The 21,374-nt window shown below is 39.8% G+C and overlaps 3 protein-coding genes across 7 annotated transcripts; 1 reads left to right on the forward strand and 2 right to left on the reverse strand.

The window, feature by feature from the left end:
- Positions 1-369: 369 nt before the first annotated feature.
- Positions 370-3,346, reverse strand: polr2f (RNA polymerase II, I and III subunit F). The gene is made up of 5 exons (XM_067616361.1): positions 3,185-3,346; positions 2,940-3,009; positions 2,236-2,366; positions 1,172-1,243; positions 370-996 (listed from the first exon to the last, which is right to left on the reverse strand). Exons 1-5 carry the CDS (start codon positions 3,202-3,204, stop codon positions 906-908), a joined length of 384 nt encoding a protein of 127 aa, XP_067472462.1. The 5' UTR covers positions 3,205-3,346; the 3' UTR covers positions 370-905.
- Positions 3,347-3,513: 167 nt separating this feature from the next.
- LOC137201340 (MICAL-like protein 1) lies at positions 3,514-11,005 on the reverse strand. 4 transcript variants are annotated; one of them, XM_067616344.1, is made up of 15 exons: positions 10,713-11,005; positions 9,896-9,944; positions 9,591-9,732; positions 9,120-9,205; positions 8,876-9,015; positions 7,849-8,477; positions 7,669-7,711; positions 6,613-7,228; positions 6,255-6,377; positions 5,869-5,995; positions 5,619-5,709; positions 5,412-5,485; positions 4,686-4,800; positions 4,548-4,594; positions 3,514-4,322 (listed from the first exon to the last, which is right to left on the reverse strand). In XM_067616344.1, exons 1-15 carry the CDS (start codon positions 10,853-10,855, stop codon positions 4,198-4,200), a joined length of 2,550 nt encoding a protein of 849 aa, XP_067472445.1. In that variant the 5' UTR covers positions 10,856-11,005; the 3' UTR covers positions 3,514-4,197. The 4 variants fall into 4 exon arrangements, with proteins under 4 accessions (XP_067472445.1, XP_067472443.1, XP_067472444.1 ...); XM_067616342.1 differs by having other exon boundaries at positions 3,516-4,322; positions 9,120-9,208; XM_067616343.1 differs by having other exon boundaries at positions 3,517-4,322; positions 6,255-6,374; positions 9,120-9,208.
- Positions 11,006-12,323: 1,318 nt separating this feature from the next.
- Positions 12,324-21,330, forward strand: LOC137201341 (ADP-ribosylation factor-binding protein GGA1-like). Of its 2 annotated transcripts, none has more exons than XM_067616346.1 (17): positions 12,324-12,428; positions 14,320-14,404; positions 14,824-14,899; positions 15,082-15,180; positions 15,277-15,400; positions 15,541-15,641; positions 15,811-15,891; positions 16,350-16,487; positions 16,608-16,689; positions 17,427-17,540; positions 17,625-17,774; positions 17,996-18,078; positions 18,274-18,461; positions 18,830-19,059; positions 19,196-19,365; positions 19,462-19,572; positions 19,964-21,330. In XM_067616346.1, the coding sequence occupies exons 1-17, from the start codon at positions 12,386-12,388 to the stop codon at positions 20,072-20,074; spliced, it is 1,986 nt and encodes a 661-aa protein (XP_067472447.1). In that variant the 5' UTR covers positions 12,324-12,385; the 3' UTR covers positions 20,075-21,330. The 2 variants fall into 2 exon arrangements, with proteins under 2 accessions (XP_067472447.1, XP_067472448.1); XM_067616347.1 differs by having other exon boundaries at positions 17,996-18,069.
- Positions 21,331-21,374: the final 44 nt, after the last annotated feature.

The raw sequence follows: 21,374 nt of genomic DNA on the forward strand, positions 1-21,374 counted from the left end.
AGTTCACATATGTGATCCCTCACCAACAGCTGAAAGGAGGTTTGGCCAACATGAAGTGCTTTGTAACTGTTGTTTTTAAAAGTGCTATACAAATAAATATAGTTATTATTAACACTCTAAAACTAAGGTGTAAAAATGACCAATGACAGTCAATACAAAAACTGAACACTGTGAGCTTCACCAAACTGGTATCTATCAAAGGCCGGTTCATTTTAAGCCTTAATAATGATTAAGCAGCATGACACAACAGCACATTATAGCATAATTATTATGTCAAATTCCTTTTACGTGGATATTAACCAAAAAAGTGTACAGTGACTTCTTAGTTAGTTCTTACAGTTCTTAGTTAAGTAGTGTGAATGAGACATGTTCATTTATACAAAACAGTTTATTCAAACTAATATAACACTTCTTTGACACTCATTACCTTTTTTCTCAGAAACAACAAATGGAATAAAACACAAGACTAGCTTGAAAAATAAAACACATGTTTAACCAAAGTTACATTTCCCCCTTGTGGCTGTTATTTATAATGCAGCTGTCAAAACAGGAGGTACAGTAGATACTAACTTTGAATTTTACTCTAGTGGCATGGAGAGCTCCAACAACATAATGAGAGTGAAAACAGCACAAACCAGATTACAGGATTATAAACCTGCAAGAAACATACTGTTGTGATTTTCACAGGTCTTCAAAGTGTCTGTTCTGTACATTTCATGTATTCATGTTTCACCAGCTCACAGAGTCATCTGATCACTTTGTGGATTAAGTCGAGGTATGAACAGGTGGGGGATAACTGCACCACTTTTGGGACTCTTCTGTGTTTGTGTACCCGACTGACCTGGTACAATATTTGTGTGTGAACCAGCGTACACTGTTTTGTCAGTGCAGACTGGATAAGTTCTTTAATCGGTTATGATGAGCTCGTCACATCCCCAGTCCTCATAACTGCCATCAGGAAGGTACCTGCGAATGATGATTGGGATCTTTCTGCCTCTGTTGGAGGCGACAAACAAAAGTAACAGTAAGGCACTGGGATGTACAGTGAAGCTCTTCATCATAAGAGTATTGACCTCCTCTTTAAACAATGGCAGAATGAAACTAAAGATGCAGTCATGATGTAACTTTCAAAAGAAATACCGATAATTCAAACTATATATTTATCACTTACTTGAGCTCCTTCATAGCTATCTGCAAGGGGTCTGTTTCTCCCTCCAGCTCCACCATGACTGGAGCGCACATCCTGTTAGAAACAAGTCAGCAGACAGACAGATACATTAAACACTGAATTACAGTCCAATTGCAAGTGGCAGAGTCTCACTAATTAAATTGCCTCCAAACATCCAAACTATCCTACAATACATTTAGGACTCAGTACTAATTACATTTCAGATATTGTTTTTGTCAAGCTTGTAAGAGCTTTAATGCACATTTTTTTATTGACATTTAGGCTGCATGACACTGACACACTTGAATATATATATATTTTTTAAAACAAAAATCTCTATTTGTGTGTTCACATGCACTTAATTAACCAGGTTACTCAAGTTATTGAGATGTGTTTACTTGCACTGTAGTAACTGTAGTAAGTAAATATTTTATAAGCCTGGCTTTTAATTTTAGTTGTGTTGACAGAGGATGATGACTTCCAGCACTAAAGTGAGGGACTTTAATAGTCAAATGTTTAAGAGTCGGAAAAAAATCATTTTGACTTCTGAGGGTACTCTGTGTTAGTTTCAGTTTTACTCGCACTTTGGATTGAATTCTTTTAAATATGAGGACACACAGCTCCATGTAATGCTCTTTTCTTTCATTTAGCTGCTCCACGCTTAAGTTTTTTCGTCATGCACATGTGTACATGTAAAAAGCTTTTGAGGCTGAAGGCCATTGAACAGCAAGTACTTAATTATTATGAGTGAGTGCAATTACACTGCAAGTTGTTGCACACAACTCATGTTGCACAGTTGATTAAGTCCTGACTAATGTGAGAAGAATTGGATGGCCAATTTTCAGCTAAGCGCATTCAATAGTGAAAAAATAATTTTCCTTTAGTTTGTAAATGTATTGTTTCCACCCAAATATATACAGGCCTACTAATGATGCAAGTATATTTAATAAATTTTAGTGTTCAGATGACAAATGGCCATTATATTGGCATTAGTAAACGCCATGTTTTATGTCATATCATGTCTGATAACAGTCAGAGCATCAACAACAGCACATGAAAACACTCACGCTATCTGGAGAGCTCGTGTTCCCAGCACTCTGGCTCTCTCATATTTGGTCATGTATGGTGTTGTGATCCTCTTCTGGTTGGCCTGCTGGCCCTCTCCTGCAGGTAGGATCTGCACGTTCTCCTGGTCTTCCTGCTCACAAAGGCAAAACAAACACGAACTAAGTTACATTATCACAGAGTGGCGGTGGAGACTCCAAATAGCTCAATGAATAAGCTTAAATAGCACATGGCTTGATAAATTAGACACACCCCAAAATCTGTTTTATTCCATTAACGTTAGATAAGCCAGTGGTCTTGTAGTTATGATGCTGAAGTTAGCTTCCGATTGAGAGTTAAGGGGAAAGTTAAGGGAAACATAAAATAATGATATTTAGAGACTGATTCACCGTTTTTTCACCACTTACACTTAACAAGGCAAAAGCCTTAACATTGTTTAAAGCCATTTCATTTTATTTTCTTAAGACATGACGAGTGTCAATATAGTGGGTTTTGATCTGGAGTCTGGATCTGGTTTAATGTGGTCTGGGTGGAGAAATATCAGTAAAATCGCTTTTTTTGTATTTTCATAAGCAAAATAAAGGTTTCACAAATCTGAAAGTGGGTTCAGCCGCTAAATATCAATAATGTTCCCTTAACCCCGAATCGGAAGCTAACTTCAGCGTCGTCTTATAGTTCATATTGAAGAGGCGGGCATTTCACTTACATCTTCCACGTTTTCCAGGTCATCTAATCCTTCATCCTCCTCGGCATCATCAAAATCTCCGTCATCGAAGCTACATATGGACAATAAACCAGTTATCACAAAGACTACAAAAGCAGAATAAAGGTTATAATCGGCAGCCCCGGTGGCTAACAGTTAGTTAGCTAACGCACGTTGTGTTGTTGTTGTCTCTAAATAACTGTTACGTATCGTAATATAATATCTTAAAGCTGTGTGTTGTCACTTACTTATCTTCGTTGTCTGACATATTTTGTTGTTACGTCTGTAAATGTCCCCTGAAGTCCACAAATTACTTTTCTCCCACAGTTACTTTTTGTTGTCAACACCACCCCGCATGAACGTTGAGCGTCCAGCTTCCGGTGACTTGGTGCGCGCCGGAAAATTTTCCGGGTGCTCAAGAGAAAAAGTCTTCTTTCGTTCCGCTTGTCCTGCAGCGTGATCAGAGGTTTTAGAAAAATTGAAACCAGTGTTTTTTAGTATAATACTATTTTGGTATGATCGGGTTTTAATTGTCAGTTTCGTAGTCGAGTTAGTTAAGAACACAGCCTTCAAATGATCAAGTATATCCAACACATTTAAAAGGTTATTTAGTTTATCTGGACTTAAAACCATAACTGAGTAAAGATGATGATACAGATAATGGAAATAATATGCTGACTACACTTGTATATGTGCAAAGTGAGGTGAATGTTCGTGTACTCATTTACAATAACATGATAATAAAAACACTCAAGACAGTTTTACCTGATTGACTGTATGATGAGTGTATTTAAATTGACCTTTTTCAGCAAACTCCACAACTAACATCTAAAAAAAAGAGCTTCAAATAAAAGTTGTTTAATCATAGAATATACAAGTGTTCTCCATACAAAAGACATTACATTTTCCTAAATAAATATTTATTGTATACTTCAAATAGCACAAGTATGTAATAAAAACATACATACTGATTGCATGTAAAATATAGTGCAAGTAAAGAAATGTGGAGGAGAAAAAACTACATTGATACACTAAATCCTTTGTACTTTCCAAGACGAAACAATATTTCATCTTGTCTACGTTACTGAGCTGCTCTTCAACATGAACATAAACCCTTACTATTAACTTATAGCTCATATAATGATCTTCTCGTAGTAAAACAGTACTCTTTACACTTTTATCAAAGAGATGTATAACTTAGTTTGTTGTCTGTGAGTCTTTGTATCTGTATCTTCTATTCTTCAGCAGTCATGAGAACACTTCAGCTCTTTTTGTCCATGGAGTCTTTAGCGCTTGCTGCATAATGGTTCAGCATCTTAAAAACTTTTGCTGGCTTGAACCTTCCTTTTGACTTCTTCATCTCTTTCAGTCCTTCTTTCTGGAACTCTGAAAAGAGAGATATTGCAAAAAAAGTGGAGTAACACATGAGTCATCATTTCAAAAAGGCGATGCAAGCAAATACGAGTGCTTTGTAGAGCATTAATGTGTTCCACATAATCCTGTTCAGATGATAAGGCTAAATATGCTCTGCCTTCTTCATGAGCAGAGAAGAGAGTAAGACAGACACATAACACACAAAACTAAAGCAAAAATAAAAAATAATTTTCTCACCTTTGTTCTTCGTCATGTCTTCCCAAAGCTCATCTTCTTCTCTTTCCCTAATTAGAAAAACAAAGTTGCATTTCTAAATTTTAAACATAGAAATCTCTGAATATGAAAGCACCATGTGTTGTTTTATTTCCTGCACACCTCTGCCTGTCCTGATCCAAGCTGCTGATGATCTGGTTCCTCTGTTCGATGATGGCGACCAGCTCGTCCATCAGCTGCTGCTCTCGACTTCGATCCTCCTGACTCCAGTCACTCTCTGAATGTGAAGATGACAGTGTGTAACATTTAATGAAACAAAGCACCGTAGCATCTTATTTGCACTGCATCACAGTCATCACATTCAGGAAGCTGAGGTATCTTATCTATTTATCTCTTTGTGTAGAAAGCCAGTCTCAAGTCAGCAGCCAAACTCACCAAACTGAACTGAAAGTGAAATTGAATTTGCTTTTAGAAACATCTTCATTTATCATTATTTCTTCATTTAAGAGCCAATTGAAAACTCTCTTATATTCAGGTATGGTAATATCTTGTTTTATTATTTGCTTGTTTTGTCTGTCCATACATTTTGTTTACTACACCCTATAATTTTTCCTATAAATGTCATATACTGTGAGTGTAAACATGTTTAATTGTGTAGCTCTTTGTACCCATATCAGGAGAGTGCGTTGGTTTGGGGCAAAAATTATGGGCCAACTGACCCATTTATGATATGATTATAAAGGCCCTCCATTCAAAGATTATGGATCCCTGAATCATTCAGGATTACCCCCCTGTGATGTCACTGGCTCTCAAGATAAATGATTATAACTACTGTCAGATATGCAAGCTGAAAAAGTGGCAAAGTGATGCACGAAGTAACACACTGACCTGGTTTATTAAGGAGACATCTAAGCTCGTACTCCACATCTGCCTGTCTCTCCTCTAACTTCTGCTGCTTTGTCCTGAGAAAACAAACACAAAACATGTCTGCAAAATTCAACAAACTTCCCATCGCAATGTTCAGGGAATGAATAATAAAAAAAGACATTAAACACATTATCAGAATAAATCCTAGTCCGGGTCAAGTCTACTTACAGATAAACCAGCTCTGTATCTCTGCGCACCAGAATATGTCTTTCATGGATAAGAGCGAACCAGTCCATCAGCATTTGTTCTTCCTCTTTGTCTGAAATAAGACAAGAATAAAAATAAGAAGGGCTGTTGAAATAGAAATATAATAATCTGTATTACACTGTTAGTATTTATGCACACTCCATTTACAATAATTTAGATTTTGTGACCGTGAATAATTTTGTCTAGAACCAACAGAAACAATTTAACGAACCATTCTTGCAGTCTCTCAGATTCCTCTCCAGTTCGACTCCTTTTTGTTCCAGTGCCTCCAGATGTTTATCCAGTTGTCCCATCTCCACCTGCAGGTCTTCTGTAGAAACATATTGGTCTGCCTGCACCTGTCAAACGACAAATTAGACTATAACTAAGGAATATCTCATTAACATCAATACTACTCATCATTTCAGCAAAACCAAGGATGAACAATTTACATAAAATCCCTAATGACTGAACTTATTAACTCAACGATGAATCTAATCCCTCTTGTTCAGATCTTTGCTTTTTGGGCAGCAATGTGTCAAGATTTAGAATAATAAGCACATCAATTATCATATATATTGTTAGTTGCCTTTTGAGGTCTAAATCCAGCTGTAGTACCTTCCTTTTGATGAGTGGGAAGCCATATCCAGGAGCGGTGGGCCGTGAAGATGGGAGGGCCTGGAAAGTCTTTGATCTAGACATTGCAGGTTTTCGATCAAAAGGATTCTCTTTGCAGACCTGCTAAAGATGGAAAGAAAGTTGAGAATCATAGAGGAGTTCATACTGTATGTGATCGTCTTGTTGAGTTAAAAAACCTGCTTAACCTGATATGTTTACATAGCATTAGCATTTCATAAAAACATCCTTTTCGGAGGAGTCATGTACTATGGTTATGAGTCTATGAGTGCAGTTATACAAAGAAAGCATTCATATTACATTTCATTATAACTAGTTTAGCTTTAATCTATATTCATACCTTACTTTGAGATGATGTGACAGTTTCGTTCGCCTCTGTCAGGTCAGAAGGCACAACAGGACTTTGAGAGTGTTCAGATGTCATAGCTGGCACAGAAAGGCTCCTGGGTAAAATACGACTCTGTGCTACGTCTGAAGTGGCATGCGGCCCTGATAAGGAGCCTCCTGAGTCTCCCTCCTCTGCAGTGACAGTTACTGCACCTCCACCAGCCTCTTTGAGATCTGGTGTCTTTAGTGGAATGAGTTTGTCCATTACATCATCAGCAGATGTAGATTTACTGGCAGTATTTTCAGCATCACTTGAGCTAAATGAAGCATCAGTGTTCTCCGATTCATTTGTCAGATTACCACTGCTCTCTGATTGGCTAGCTGCCACTAAGGGCTTAGATTGGTCTTCAGCCTCTTCCTGAGTGTCCTCATCCACCTCGTCTGCAAACGGATTGGGAGGAGAGAGTTTGGGTCTGTACCACAACCCCCGTGGGTTAGAGACAGATTTGGATCGAGGGGAGGGTACCGGGGCCGGAGCAGGAGGCAGTTGTGTCCAGGGTCCAGGATGGACGATGGCCATCCATGGATGGTTGGTAATCACTTTAGGGCTGCCACTGGTTGGGCTGGTGCTACAAGGAGAAAGGGGAAAGACAATGAGTTGACTCCAGAAGCGAAAAAGTAGTTCTGAGGAAGTCTGTTATTATTTTATCTCATTTTAATTACACCACTATAACTCTAAATTGTTCTTTTTTTGCCATCAGGGCCCATAAACTGTGGACATTCCTGCCAGGAACAGGTAGGCTAGCTTATTTAGTATCATCACAGTAAAATCACACTATTTTATAAAGACACTTTTATGTGATGTTTTAGATATGGTCAACATCAAAACATTCTGTATTATTTGTTAGATTCTGATTTTTAACCTTTTTTTCATAATTTGTATTCCCTTTTGTAAGACACCATGGAAATCCTGCATATAGGATATATTACATGTTTATATAACTGTTCTGATTATTGTCAAGATTTAATAAATTAGTAGCCATAGAACCAACAGTTTCTTTATACTTACATGTGAGATGAAATAGGTGATTTACTTTGACTGGATGAATTGCCTACACAGTCAAAAAGTCATGAAAGAGAAGAGACGGACATGAAGTTACCATCAACATAAGTATATATGTACTACAGACACCCTGAAGTCCTGAGAGGTGATACTGTGATACCGTAAAATAATATAGTGCCTATTTACCTGCAGCAGGAGAGCTGCTGGTAGTCTGCAAAGTTTTGGTCCTGGGTGCAGGAACAGGGACTACAGCAGAGTCCATCATGCGCCTGGGTGCAGGAACTGGCCGACTGTTTTCCTCTGTCACTAGTGCACATGGTGAAGAGAGCTCAGACAGCTCTTCAGTCTTTGTTGCTTCCTGCTGTACCTTGCTGTCTGTTGGAATGGGTGCAGGTCCAGCTTTTCCAGCTTCTTTGGCAGTCTTGTCTTTAACTCTGGGTGGGGGAGGATTAGGAGGTGCTGACTTTACCTTACTCTTCATTACAACAGGTGAGTCTCTGTTTTCACTGTCTTTCACCGCTCTGCTCCTCTCCTGCTTTTCTCTTCGCTCCATCTCCAGTCTTCTATAACCCAGCCTGTCCTGTGACTCTGTTTTAACAGTGTAATGAGGGACGCTGGAGATAGTCAGTCCATCCAGAGATAAATATCCTGCCTGAAACTTACATTTGGGTGTATTCTCCGTAGATCCAATTTGCTGACAGAGGTCAACAGGAGTACTTTTACTGTCCGTTATATGGTGAGTACAGATCAAGGAGCCAGCATCCCTCCCCTTTGTGTAAGACCCTGCTAAAAGAGTGCTGTGGCACACTTTGCATCTGAAAGACAAAAATGTAGTAAAAACATATTTAACACATTCACTATTAACAGTCAGAAGGTAATTCCATAGCCAAATTCAATCATTTAACATTTAAAAAGATAAAACAGTCACCATAGTTGTCCTCTCAAGCTGTACAACCAATCACAGATGTGGACTTTTTCTTTCTCACACAGACGTAGTCAAATGTGAGCAAGGATGTCAAATATGGTAACAAGTGATCACTTGAGACACATTTGAGACGCATTCTTTTGTGTGACCTGCAGTCTGTTTCAGCCAGAAATTGATTATATCTGGATCCAAACAGTAATAGAAGCAGAAGAATAAGCTGCTGTTACCTTATGAATGTAGTAAAAACAGAAGAATAAGCTGCTGTTACCTTATGAACTGTGCCGTTACCTGAAACAGCTGCGATGGTAGACCTTTCCGTCGATCAGATGTCTCTGAATAAGGTGGACAGGTTTGAAACACAAATGACACACTGTGTGTGGTCTTGTGCTGGATAAATTATCTTCTCCACTGGACAGATCAGTCGAGCTCTGAAAAGGGAAGAGGGACAAGTAACTAAGATGCTAACCCAGTAGCAAAGGTGACTAAGTAACAGAAAAACGGGCGTGTGTTAAAAATGACGGTAAGTAATTACCTTCAGGGGTTTCAGACCAACAGGAGCTTTACTCTTTGTGAGATTGTCTAAGACAGTGATGTGTGATGACCTCAAACTGGCAAGACCTGCTGCAAAGTCAAGAGAGGACATGTAAATGGAGCAAAATTCGACAAATGAGAACTTTTAGATAGAAAAGTGCTATATGTGGGCTATGTGGGCTGTCTGAGGGTTACATTCACATGATGTGAAGGGTAAGATAGATGCGAAACACTGTTCATAAAGCTCTTATCACGTAACGCTAATTCCCTGAGGGGCAGGAATTTGTAGATCTTGTAAAGAGCCTCAAGCATCACAGATATGATCCAAGGAACCAGTAAGTCTCCTTTTACAACCATGTACCATAATAAAGTGCCTTTGAGCTAGACAATTAACCACTGCTTGCTGATTTGCTGCGAGTATCTGTGCATAGAGGGGCTGTAAAACAATAAAGAGACTTCACACTCGACGCACCATAAGGCTTCCTGCTGAAGAAGTGGTAGTACTGGAAAAGATACGTGATGATGCTCAAACAATCAGGCACCTTGATGGAAACCATGTCCTGTGGGTCGAGCAGAGCAGGGATGCCCAGCTTTGTCTCTGCAACATCAAATGCCTACAGACCAGGAGAGATACACAGAGAATGAAGGTAGATGACTGTAAAAGTGGAGCTGCATAAATACATATAGTATTTGGATTAGTAATGTAAATAAACACCAAACACAGAGTTGCATGCTTGTATTGTGGCTTGTGTGCAAACGTAGATGGAAAAGACTCACCAGTTTGTTATTTTGATAAACATTATCTTTGGAGAGGGAGCTGAAATCTCTGGAGCAAAGTGAGGGAAACAGAAAGATTGATCAACTGATGATGAAAAGACGAAAATCACAAACTAATCAAATTAACCAAAGCGAGCTTGTGCGTACACTTGTACAAGTAAAATGCAGTTCAAGATTAGATGAGATGATTTTAGTTCAGTGGTTTTAAAAGTGGGGTCCTTGAGGGGGCTCCACAGGGTCCCCATCAAAAAGGGGAATCACTTATTTTCACTATAATTCCATCAATAAGTGACACAATGACAGAATGTATGACTATTTTGGTCATGGGTTTCATACACTCTCTGTAATAAAACATCTAACGGCAAAAATCTTATCAGATGGGGGTCCATGGTCTAATTTGTGTCAGTTTAGGGGTCCTTGGCGTGAAAAAGTTTGAGAAGGTAAAAACAAACCAAACTAATCCAATTAAATGGGACAAGAAAAGGTTAAGGAGAGAGACAGAGTGAGATTAAGCAGAGAGCAGATTAGTCCAAGGCACAGTGTGCAGGTTCTGCTCTGCTCCAGATTAAACAGCATGTTAGTCAAATCTGGAGCAGTCCCACTAAAGAAAACAATTAAATCTCTGGAAAGGACCCCAACAACAGTCAAGAACAGACATTGTGTTTATATTTCTTACACATTAAAATGTCCTAATCATGCAGCACACCTGCAGATCAGGCCACGCCACTCAGGAGATAATGCACTTCACTGTCCTTCTCCATCTGGCTGAGGATGAGTTTGAACAGCCAACACAGCTACAGGAAACGGGTCTACTTACATCAAGTCAGGTCGGTGTTTGTGGATGATGGCACAAAATGCAAGTCCATCTCTGAATGAGGTTGACATGTTCTTTATTTCCACATTGGGGTAATTGGCACATGTGACGCGGCACCACTCTCTTAAAGCCTTCGGTGATGCCATTTCTTGTGTGAGATGAGACAGGAAGGCTGGGTGAACATGGCACTTTGTAGGTTAGATGAGATAAAATAAAGCTGAGCAAGTTTGGCTTTGTGGAGGAAACAGGAAACGAGCATCTGACTACTTCTTCAACATCTTTTGTTTTGCAGAAGACCTGCGGTCAAACGTGTGCAAGGAGTTGGTGACGCTGCAGGAAGGAAGCAAGTTATTATATTGACTTGTCAGACAAAACAAATGTACCCGCGCATGTAAAGCCACCTCACGTTGCTTCAGTGTTTCCACAACTTAAGTCTGTAACGGCTCCTCTCACTCACGGCAACAGTCACCACAAACCACCAACCAGCTTCTAAGTGTGGAGAACTGTCGTCCAAACATCTGCAGCCCTCCAACGATCATTGGTCGATTTGTTAGAAGGTGTAAATCTATTCAAAAATCCCGTCACTTGACGTTGTCCTTCTTGTTGTGCTCCACGTTCAGTGAAATGCACAATAGCTTCCGCTGGAGGGAGACGCAGAGCTGCTCTATAATTAGGCAGAGTCGGTTTCTGATTACAACTTTATTTCTCGGATGCAGTTTTTTTTAAATCAAATTTGTATCGCAACTTCATTAAAACAGACCATGTATTGCCTCCCAGTTTGTGTTTTTTTTTAAAATATAATAAATGAACACGTCCTGATGTAAAAAAAAAAAAAAAAACAACGACCAAACAAACAAAAAAAAACCCAATTTAAATACTAAATGCTACAACGCCATTCTCTCATAGATAAACTACACACAGTATATATATCTAGATACTATATGACCTTTGAATAGCAAATGAGTCATGTGAGGATGATGGTTTTTTTTTTTTTTTGTAAAGCTCAAGTGTGAAAATAGTAGTTCCGGTCAAACAGATTAAAATAAAACCTTAATTGGCAATCTACACCAGCACTAATTTATGCTCAAAAAGTTATTGCTCATAAACCAAAAGTAGCACACTTAAAGTAAGTGAATTTTATATGAAAACGTGATTATCTTGCCATGAGGTTGCAAGTTGATGGACACACAAAAGATGTTCTTTATTTCGGAGGGTAGAGTACTTCCGGTATTTTGTATCATTCTGTAAAGAATCCCTGATCATAGAAATTGTTGCTAGATTGGCTATTCCAATTACTATTTACACATTTAAATCTAATTTGTGAAAAAAGGCAATATTTGATTATTCATTTTGATTGATGATGTTGTTGATTTGGCAATTTAGACCCACAAACAAATTAACATCATAAATGTGGTAAAGTCATTCAATCACAAGATAGTGACATTTAATCCTTTGATTTCACGATTCACGACAGATTGCGTTCTTAATTGATCATATGCATTTAAAGCACATTTGCAAATTCACAAAAAAAGGCAGATCGTTTAAATCTTATAAAAATGTCTTCGAGATTTTTAATGTGGAAATGTTCATCTATCCGCTCTAGTTCTTCGTCTCTTCTACCTCTACGTGCAAGTGCGTGCCTCGCGAGACCGTCGCGCGACATAAATCTCGCAGTGATGGCTGCGCCGCCCGATGCAGAGAGCCTGGAGTCTCGTATCAGTGAGTATTTTTAACTTGTTTAACCGAGCCGTTGTGGCCTGGATACCGCGACGCATACGAACTTTTATCCGCGAGTTGTTGCGGATGAGATGACAGTCTGGTAGAGAGAGCCTGCCGTCACATCCAGGATGCTAACCTAGCTCCGCAGCTGTCAACACAACACAGCCCGGCGTAGCTTTAGCATTAACGGGTAGATAGCTCAGCCAAGTAGTGGGCGATAAGACCACAGGGGCCCTATTTTCAGTCCGACAGGTTAGTTTATGATCATGTGAACGCTTCGGTTTCATGAGAGACTTCTAGTCAGTGACAAGTTGCGGCTGCCGACCTGCCCTGTTTGTCTCAGCACGGTGACATGCTGGAGTTATGTGGCACAAGACTTCTATGTCATGCACTCACAGAGGAAGCCGTAGGTTAGGCCTTGCTTGGGATTTCTTGCATGATTAGTTAAAGATCCCCTCCAGAAGTATATAAAATACTCTACACTGTATAATAATTTGTGCCTGTTTTTTCACAAAAAAAGTTCAATTATCTTGTTATAATCCTTAACAACATCTACACCTTCCTCATTAAAATTCCAGAATCTATGAATATGTAAATATATTTCATTTCAAAAGTTTTCCTGCTGGACACAAGATATCTCCTATTTCACTGTAAAGTTCATTCTCAGTGTTTGTGCACTGGAGGCTACAAGCTTCCACATCACACTTGTATAAATTGCATACTGGACCAGGATTGGCTTACAAACTAGTTGTGATGTCACAAATCATGACTTATAGGCCCGCCCCTTAAAATATGATTTTCAGTGAGCTCAGAGAAACTTTCTACTTTCAGCAGATTATTGTGAAAACAGCTTCCTAGTGTCGAACTCTGCACATACACCATTCTGCACAGTGAAGCTCAAACATTCAACTGCAGGAACAAGAGGGAAAAACCTATTTTTGAGAGGAGGAATACTTTAAAGTTTTGTATGTTAAAAACTAGAACTGGCGATAGCAGTTATCACTGAAGATATTTTGGGATGTGAATGTTGACACTCTCATTGCATTTTTAAGTCTAAAGAGGAAATGAATGAACAGTCAGCACTCAGGTGCCAGTTTATTAGATACAACTAGTGAAAACCAACACAGTCTAATACAGCCCTGCAATAAATCATGTTGTTTACCAGGAGCCTACAGTGCAACAGTTAAACAGGTAGAGAGTGGAGGTCATAAAATACACAACATAAAATGTAAGGAGATAAACTGAACAGTCTGTGCATAACATAATAGTGCAAGAGATGAAGACTGCAGTTCAAAAACAATACTGACTATAAGACAAGATAGTAGTGCAAAGACAATGTAAAGTGTAAAACAAGACGCTGGTGCAAAAGGAAAGCTGTAAACTGTAAGATGGAGGCTGTAGTGCAAGAGAATAATGTAAACTATTACTCTTTCAGCAGCAGGTAGTTTTTGTAAACATTTTTTTTCCTCCATCATCCTACATTCATGAATGTTGTAACATTCAGTCTTTCTTGAACTGTTTTACAGAGAAGTTTAACAAAACATTTAGGTCATTGAGCCTGTAGTTTGTGATGCTAGTGAATTCTATAGAGTTGATTTATTTCAATTTAGCATAAAATCGACTCCATTAGGTTTAGATAGATGTTTCTAATAAACTGACAGCTGAGTGCCAAAGCAATAATTGACAGGTATAAACGTTCAGTAAAGTAATTGAGAAAAGGTCAATAATTGTACTGTAATGAAGCCTTTAAAACCAGGACAATGTGAAGTTCAATATCACAACCTTGCCGTAACCAAAATTACAGATAATGTATTCTAATATCAGAATAGTAATATTGATATAATGCAGTAACATCTACAGTAACATCTATCACCTCTGACTAACATTTCAGACAGAGCCACAAACCCACTTAACAAAGATACAGACTGGAGCAGCATCCATGCCTTTTGTGACCAGCTCAACAATGATTTGGAGGGGTAAGAGGAGGCCACAGGCCCCAGACATCATTTTTGCTTCTCTCCTTAATTATGGTCTGGTTGGTGCTTATTCAAGTTAATTAATCCTGGAGATCTCAGCTGCAGGTAAAGGTCATTGCCTCCCAATTGGCCTGTTGTCCCTGTTGAATTAAATTAATAATGAAATCTTTTACCTCTGTTGACTAAACTGAACTGTGAATGCAAATGAGCTCATGTATTCAGCTGCATGAGTACAGCTGTAGACTTCTAGTGCTGAATACAAATCTGACTTAGAACACAACATTGGTCTTTCATTTTCCAGCAACTACTCTCTATTGTTTTGTTAGTTTAACATTAAAGAGTTTTCTAAAATCCCACATTGTGATTACACTGATTCAAAATAAATGAGTGCAGTGTGGTGACATTGAGTATTGTTACAGGCCTCAGCTGGCCACCAGGCTCCTGGCCCACAAGATCCAGTCTCCACAGGAGTGGGAGGCCATGCAGGCTCTGCTGGTGAGTTCAGATCTAAACTGGGGTCTGTCAGTCAGAATGAGCTGCCTCAGGAATGATGGTCCTGGTTTTTTTTTTTCACTGTAACCCAACTTTACATCAACTGTTGTCAAAATATGTGGCATTTTGTTAGTGTTGCAGTTTGGTTTTCTGATTTTTTTTTCTTCTGTTTGTTTCTTTACTAGGTTCTGGAGACATGTATGAAAAGCTGTGGGAAGAGGTTTCACAGTGAAGTGGGCAAGTTCCGCTTTCTCAATGAACTCATCAAAGTAGTTTCTCCAAAGGTAAGACTGCAGTGTTTCTCTGTTATTCAGACAAAGTTTTATTTACACATGTGTATTATTATTTTTTTAATAATAATTTTTGAATTCTCCATTCAGTACCTGGGTGCACGGTCACCAGAGCCAGTAAAAAAGAAGGTTTTGGAGTTGATCTATAGCTGGACTTTGGGGTTACCTGATGAGGCCAAGATCTCAGATGCCTATCAGATGCTGAAGAAACAAGGTAGGAGGCTGTCAGAAATGATAACTTTAAAGTTGTCAGAAGGCACTAAAGCTGCAGCCCAAGTCAAGCAACTAATAACTACAGTGATGAGTAATGATGACAAGCGTTTCTCTTCTTCATATTATGTGTTTATAAATCAGGTATTATTAAACAAGACCCGGAGCTGCCACCTGACAAACTATTGAACCTTCCTCCACCAAGACCCAAGAATGCAATTTTTGAGGATGAGGAGAAGTCAAAAGTAAGAGCTTGTGTAATAAAAAAAAAAAACATTCATTTAAAAATATGCTTTCCAACGTGAGAATAATTATGACCTGAGCCAGTTTCTTACACACTGTGCACGCTGTCTTTCGGTTTTTTGAATGCTCACTCATTCACCACCATGTGATTCTGGCTTTTGGCTTTGACAGATGCTGTCCCGCCTGTTGAATAGCTCGCACCCTGAGGACTTAAAAGCTGCCAACAAACTCATCAAGGAAATGGTCCAAGAGGTAAACCTCTTCCCTTCTCCTTCTTACTCCTTCTAAAAATTGCCCTTTTCTGTTATACATTAACTGCGCTGCCACTTTTTTAGTGCTGCAGATATAGTTGTGTGTGTGTGTGTGTGTGTGTGTGTGTGTGTGTGTGTGTGTGTTGCTGCACTCACGGCACACACATTCTCTTTCATGACTGAATGAGAAAATGGGTTGGTTGCCCCGGGGGGTTTTGTGTGTCCCTGGCAGAGTGATTCAGCAGGAGTTGAGAGTAAATTTGTCCTGATATCAGGGGTAATAGGAGCTTTGTTCTTATGCCTAGACTTTTCTAATGGCCTCTCCCTGGATATGTTTATGTGTTTCTATTGTATGTTTCTGTAGCTTGCTTCATTTATGATCTTTTCATGTTTATGTATTTGTGGCCACACGCTGCTGTGTGTGCCTTTTTACTGAATTTGTCTCTTGTTTTGTTGTAGGATCAGAAGCGAGCAGAGAAGGTGTCAAAGCGGGTGAACGCCATTCAGGAGGTGAAGGAGAGCGTCACTCTGCTGACTCAGCTTCTGCAGGACTATGACAGCACCGCCAGCAATCAGAGCAACGCCGAACTCATACAGGTGAATTAAATACAGACATTTTAATCAGGAAATTTTGGACAGTTCAGTGTATACACAATTAAAGCCAGAGTATTGTAAGTATTTAACGTGGTGTGTGTGTGTGTGTGTGTGTGTGGGCAGGATCTCTACCAGCGCTGTGAGAAAATGAGACCTACACTGTTCAGACTGGCAAGTGATACAGAGGACAACGACGAGGCTCTGGGTGAGCGTTATTTTCATTCATCTGCCATTAAATATCATGTGAATGGGAAGAAAAGCAACGAAGCCTCCTTGTTTACTTGCTGTAGTATTTTTTTGAGCTCTGTTAGTCATCAGACAGAGCAGAACACAACAGGACACTGAACTCAGGCCTCCTCCTTCTTTCAGTCATGCTTGATAAAAGAACCAGAGACACGCCCAAAATATAACATCGCAGCTAATAATGTAAAGCTAATGCCTATCAATGTTACCTCACAGCTTACTGATTAATACATACACATACAGTGTCTTCACTGTCTTTGTCCCACAGAAATCTTTTATATCCAATACTGCTGTTTTCTACTTTAAATTTCAGTGCATTTTCATGCATGTGAGGACATTTTTCCAGATTGATGGAGCCATTTACAATATACTGTAAAAAATTGAAAGCTACATTGACACTAATGACTCAACTTGACTTGAGAATTACAGTGGTGAAAGATTTTCTATTGTCCCCTCAGTCCCCAGAGCAGCTACAATTCACCGCCTTGCACTAGATTCCTTTTAAATGAGCCCAGTACGGTTTCCCCACAACACATCTCAAATACTCTGGAGTATTTGCTGTCATATTTTTGAGTTCTGATCCACCAGTTTATGAACAGTATTCAGACTTCTAGTCCACCCAGTTACCCAGCAGGACAGACATGCGTTTATCAGCACTGTGAAATCAATAAAGGAGAATTTTCTCATGTCTTTCCACAGCCGAAATCCTGCAGGCCAATGACAGCCTGACTCACGTCATCAACCTGTACAAGCAGCAGGTGAAGGGAGAGATAGTAAATGGCAACAACACATTAAACACACAGAAACAAACAGGTGGGTGAAGCATTAAGCGTAGAAAAACTTGGAGAATGCATAAGGCATAATGGTCTACATTACATTATGGTCTACTTCTCACAGGAGGGACGGCGCTGCTAGATCTGACAGGATTGGACACATCACCCCAGTCGCCTCCCTCCTTCCCAGAGTTTCCCACCCCGACAGACAGCCTCAACGCCCCCTCGCAGGAGACGGGGATCAGTCTCCTAGACGACGAGCTCATGTCACTCGGTAACAGCATGTCAGACAGCACACACCAAGTGTTCAGTGTGTTTTTGTGATCAGTTAGTTATTGAAGTGTGTTTGACGTAATTTTTCAAGAATAACTAAAGAGGAATATTAGGATATGTTGTATGCAGGATATTGATGGTGTGGAGTTATCCAACTACACAGTCTGAAAGTGTGTTATATTATACCTAAATACTATTTTACATGTTTTGTGCATCACACAGGTTTAAGTGAAGGAACACACACCTCCAATCCCCCCTCACAACCTGAGGACTCTACAGCCTGGGACTCGTTCCAGGTGAGCAGAGTGAGTCACTGTGAGGATCCAATGACTGTTTCTATGATGTACATTCACATCATTTGTCAAACACACACAACTTGTTTTGAAGTTCATGTTAATGGGTCTTATTACTTTTTTATACTGCACCAGTATAATCAATGACATCTGTACCAGTGAATTTTTTTTTTCACACATTTTTCATCTCTCACTTTCTACTTCCAGTCCTCAGACAGCATAGATGCAGACATCCCAGCAGCACCCAGTCTCCTCCTGAGTCCTGACCCACCCTCCCACTCGCAGCCCCTGTCGTCTGGCTCCACCCCTGGGAACTCAGCCCTAGACGAGCTGGACCTGTTGGGAAAGACACTGCTCCAGCAGTCTCTGCCTCCAGAGGGCCTGCAGGTCAAATGGTATTTTACCAACACTTATTCTAACATTGTCAAAAGCTGAAACTTTTGGAAACAGCCTTGGTTGATATGCTTTAGAGTAATGGAGGTAGGATTGCCATTCTGTAAAACTACCTGATTGGTGCCATTTTACAATCTTTAGAGATGGAATCAATTAAAACAAAGTCTGAACTAGTAAAAGGTTGGTTTTGAAATTGCCGTACCTTTTTAGATTTAACCACCAAAATATGTTGACAATATCTCCTTTCTACATTGTTAATTGCACATACAGTAAATGTCTCAAGCTTTTTAAAATTTGGACTGGAAAGATAAAATTGAGCATCCAGTGAAAAGGGCACATGCATAGAGATCATTAATTTTTCTGCTTTTAGGGACAAGCAGCAGTCCAAACCAACTCTGAGAGATCTCCAGAGCAAGACTGGTGCCAACATTACCCCACACCCCATCCCAACCTTCACCTCTGAAAATCCTGCGCCTCTCCTCAACTCTCAGCCCAGCCTTGCACCTACGTTGCTGGACATGTCCCCGACTCACACAGAGACTCCTGCTGCTGAAGTCACCCTGACTGATGTTTTTGTACCATTAGAATCCATTAAGCCCAGTAAGTAAACTGAGATCACTTCATGGCTGCGTGTTTCTGCCCACCTGGAAGTGCAGTTGTACAGATTACTCACGCGCGCTCCTCTCCTGATTTCTCTCCTCCACTCTCTCTGTCTTTCTGTCCTCTCCTTCTCCAGGTAGTTTGTTACCTGTGACTGTATTTGACGGACACAGTCTGCGGGTTCTCTTCCACTTTGCTCGAGACTCACCTCCGTCTCGTCCTGATGTGCTGGTGGTGATCATCTCCATGCTGTCATCTGCACCTGTCCCCGTCACCAACATAAACTTCCAAACTACTGCTCCAAAGGTCAGCAGTAAGAAAGTTTAAGGCCCTTTGCCCCCCAGCAGATAGATAACTTTATCAGTTGATAAACTGTGGTTTCTTTTCATTTTTCAACTATAGTCTATGGCAGTGAAGCTGCAGCCTCCATCAGGAACAGAGCTCCCAGCTTTCAACCCCATCCTTCCTCCCGCTGCCGTCACACAGATCCTGCTACTCGCAAACCCAAACAAGGTAAGCCAACTATCAAGTCAGTTTAAAACATGGAAAAGTTTCACTTGAGACATTGCTGCCTTTTTGTGTTTTAACTGTATGAAAACTTTCCATAGACTTGAATTGCTCTAAGGAAGACAGTCCATTGACTGTTAATACACAGTCTTAAAAGTGGTAAAGTAAAAAATAAAATTACAAACTTGAATTTAAAAAATTACTGTGGAAAGACTAAAATGTCACTTAAATTCCTCCACTTCCACCGTTCAAGTAGACTGTAAAGGCTGTGATAAGACTGTAAGGTCCTCTTGCTTTTAACAATGGTATTGACACAGAGGATGTTTGTCCAGCCAACGTTCTGTGGATGTTTAACCATCTTTCTATCAGCCTCTCTTGTCCTGTGTGTGTGCTTCAGGAGAAAGTGCAGCTGCAGTACAGATTAACCTTCACTATGGGAGAGCAGGAGCACAGTGAGGGCGGCAGTCTAGAACAGTTTCCTCCTCCGGAGACGTGGGGGAACCTATAGCATTTAAACACATCCACAACCCGACAGACTCTCTGCTTTCAGACTCGGCTTCCTCCCCTGAAACCAACTCTCCAACTCAACACTGCATTAACCTTGTCCTTTTTAATCGCTCTGTACTTTCTTTGATTGGTATTGATTGTTTTCCTTGGACTACGCTCATGCTCAGTCAGTGTAATGTGTGTATGCTTTGCTCTAAATGAGTCATGTGTGTCTTGGTCCAGTCCGCTGTTATGTGGCTGCTCTGAAACAAACCCTGCAACTGCTTCCGACACTGTTGCAGTCATGTCATCTTGTTTATGACGGACAGTGCTATGAAGGAAGAAAACTACATCAAACATGTGCATATTTGCTCATTTGGTGTGCTTGATTTATTCACCTAGAGCACAAAGTCAGCTGTTTTTGTAGAGTTTAAATCCATTATGAGTTGCATTTACCTTCACCTCTGCATGCTCTGCCAACATGGTGCATAATGCTTAAAAAAAATCTAGCACACCAAAAGAGAAAGGACATAAGCATTACATACCCATCTTAGTTTGAAACAAAAGCTGTACTGAATCAACTTTTTGTGGTGTCTCTTTGTTTTGTGAGGAGTGAATATCACTTAGAATTTCTTTGGCAACGACTGAGTCCACTTTTGTTTGATTTGCACAGAGAATGATTTCTTGATAGTACTGTTTTCCCATCTTGTGTAAAAAACAAAATTCACTGTAACAGAGTTGTGTATTATCTGCCATTTGTGCCTATTTTGCAGTTCTAACATTATTTCATATAATGGATGTTTTTTTTTTTCATCCATTACTCAACGGTCATATTAAGTCTGCAGTTTGTCTGATATACATCTCAGCTACATTAAATTCTTAATATATTAATAGCATTTTCAGTAGGATATAAGTTACCTTTTGACAAATCTTTTCTTTAGCTTGTAATATAAGTTAATATTTCGGCATTTATTGGGCCAAACTTAATATCGAAAACTTGAGCATATGCAAACTGAGCTGCACCCAGGTGCTCTGAGCCGAGTGTCTGTCTCAAACATGTTCAACTTGTTTCTACAGTCTGCGATGCATGTCAGCCACGCCCAACACCTCCTCCTCCCCACAGGCTCTCAATCACATTCCACTGCACTAATCTCCAAATACGACTGCTTTGTAAATACCTATGATGGCAGTTCTGTTATGTACATTTGACTTGTGCAAGAGCATAACACTGGTAAAATATTCCGAATGGGTAATAAAGTTTTTTCTTGGTGACCTGAAGGCACGTTCATTGTTTTGTAGATAAGAGTTTCTTCTCTCACCAC

Source organism: Thunnus thynnus, chromosome 17 (assembly GCF_963924715.1).
Source record: "Thunnus thynnus chromosome 17, fThuThy2.1, whole genome shotgun sequence".
NCBI lineage: Eukaryota > Metazoa > Chordata > Actinopteri > Scombriformes > Scombridae > Thunnus > Thunnus thynnus.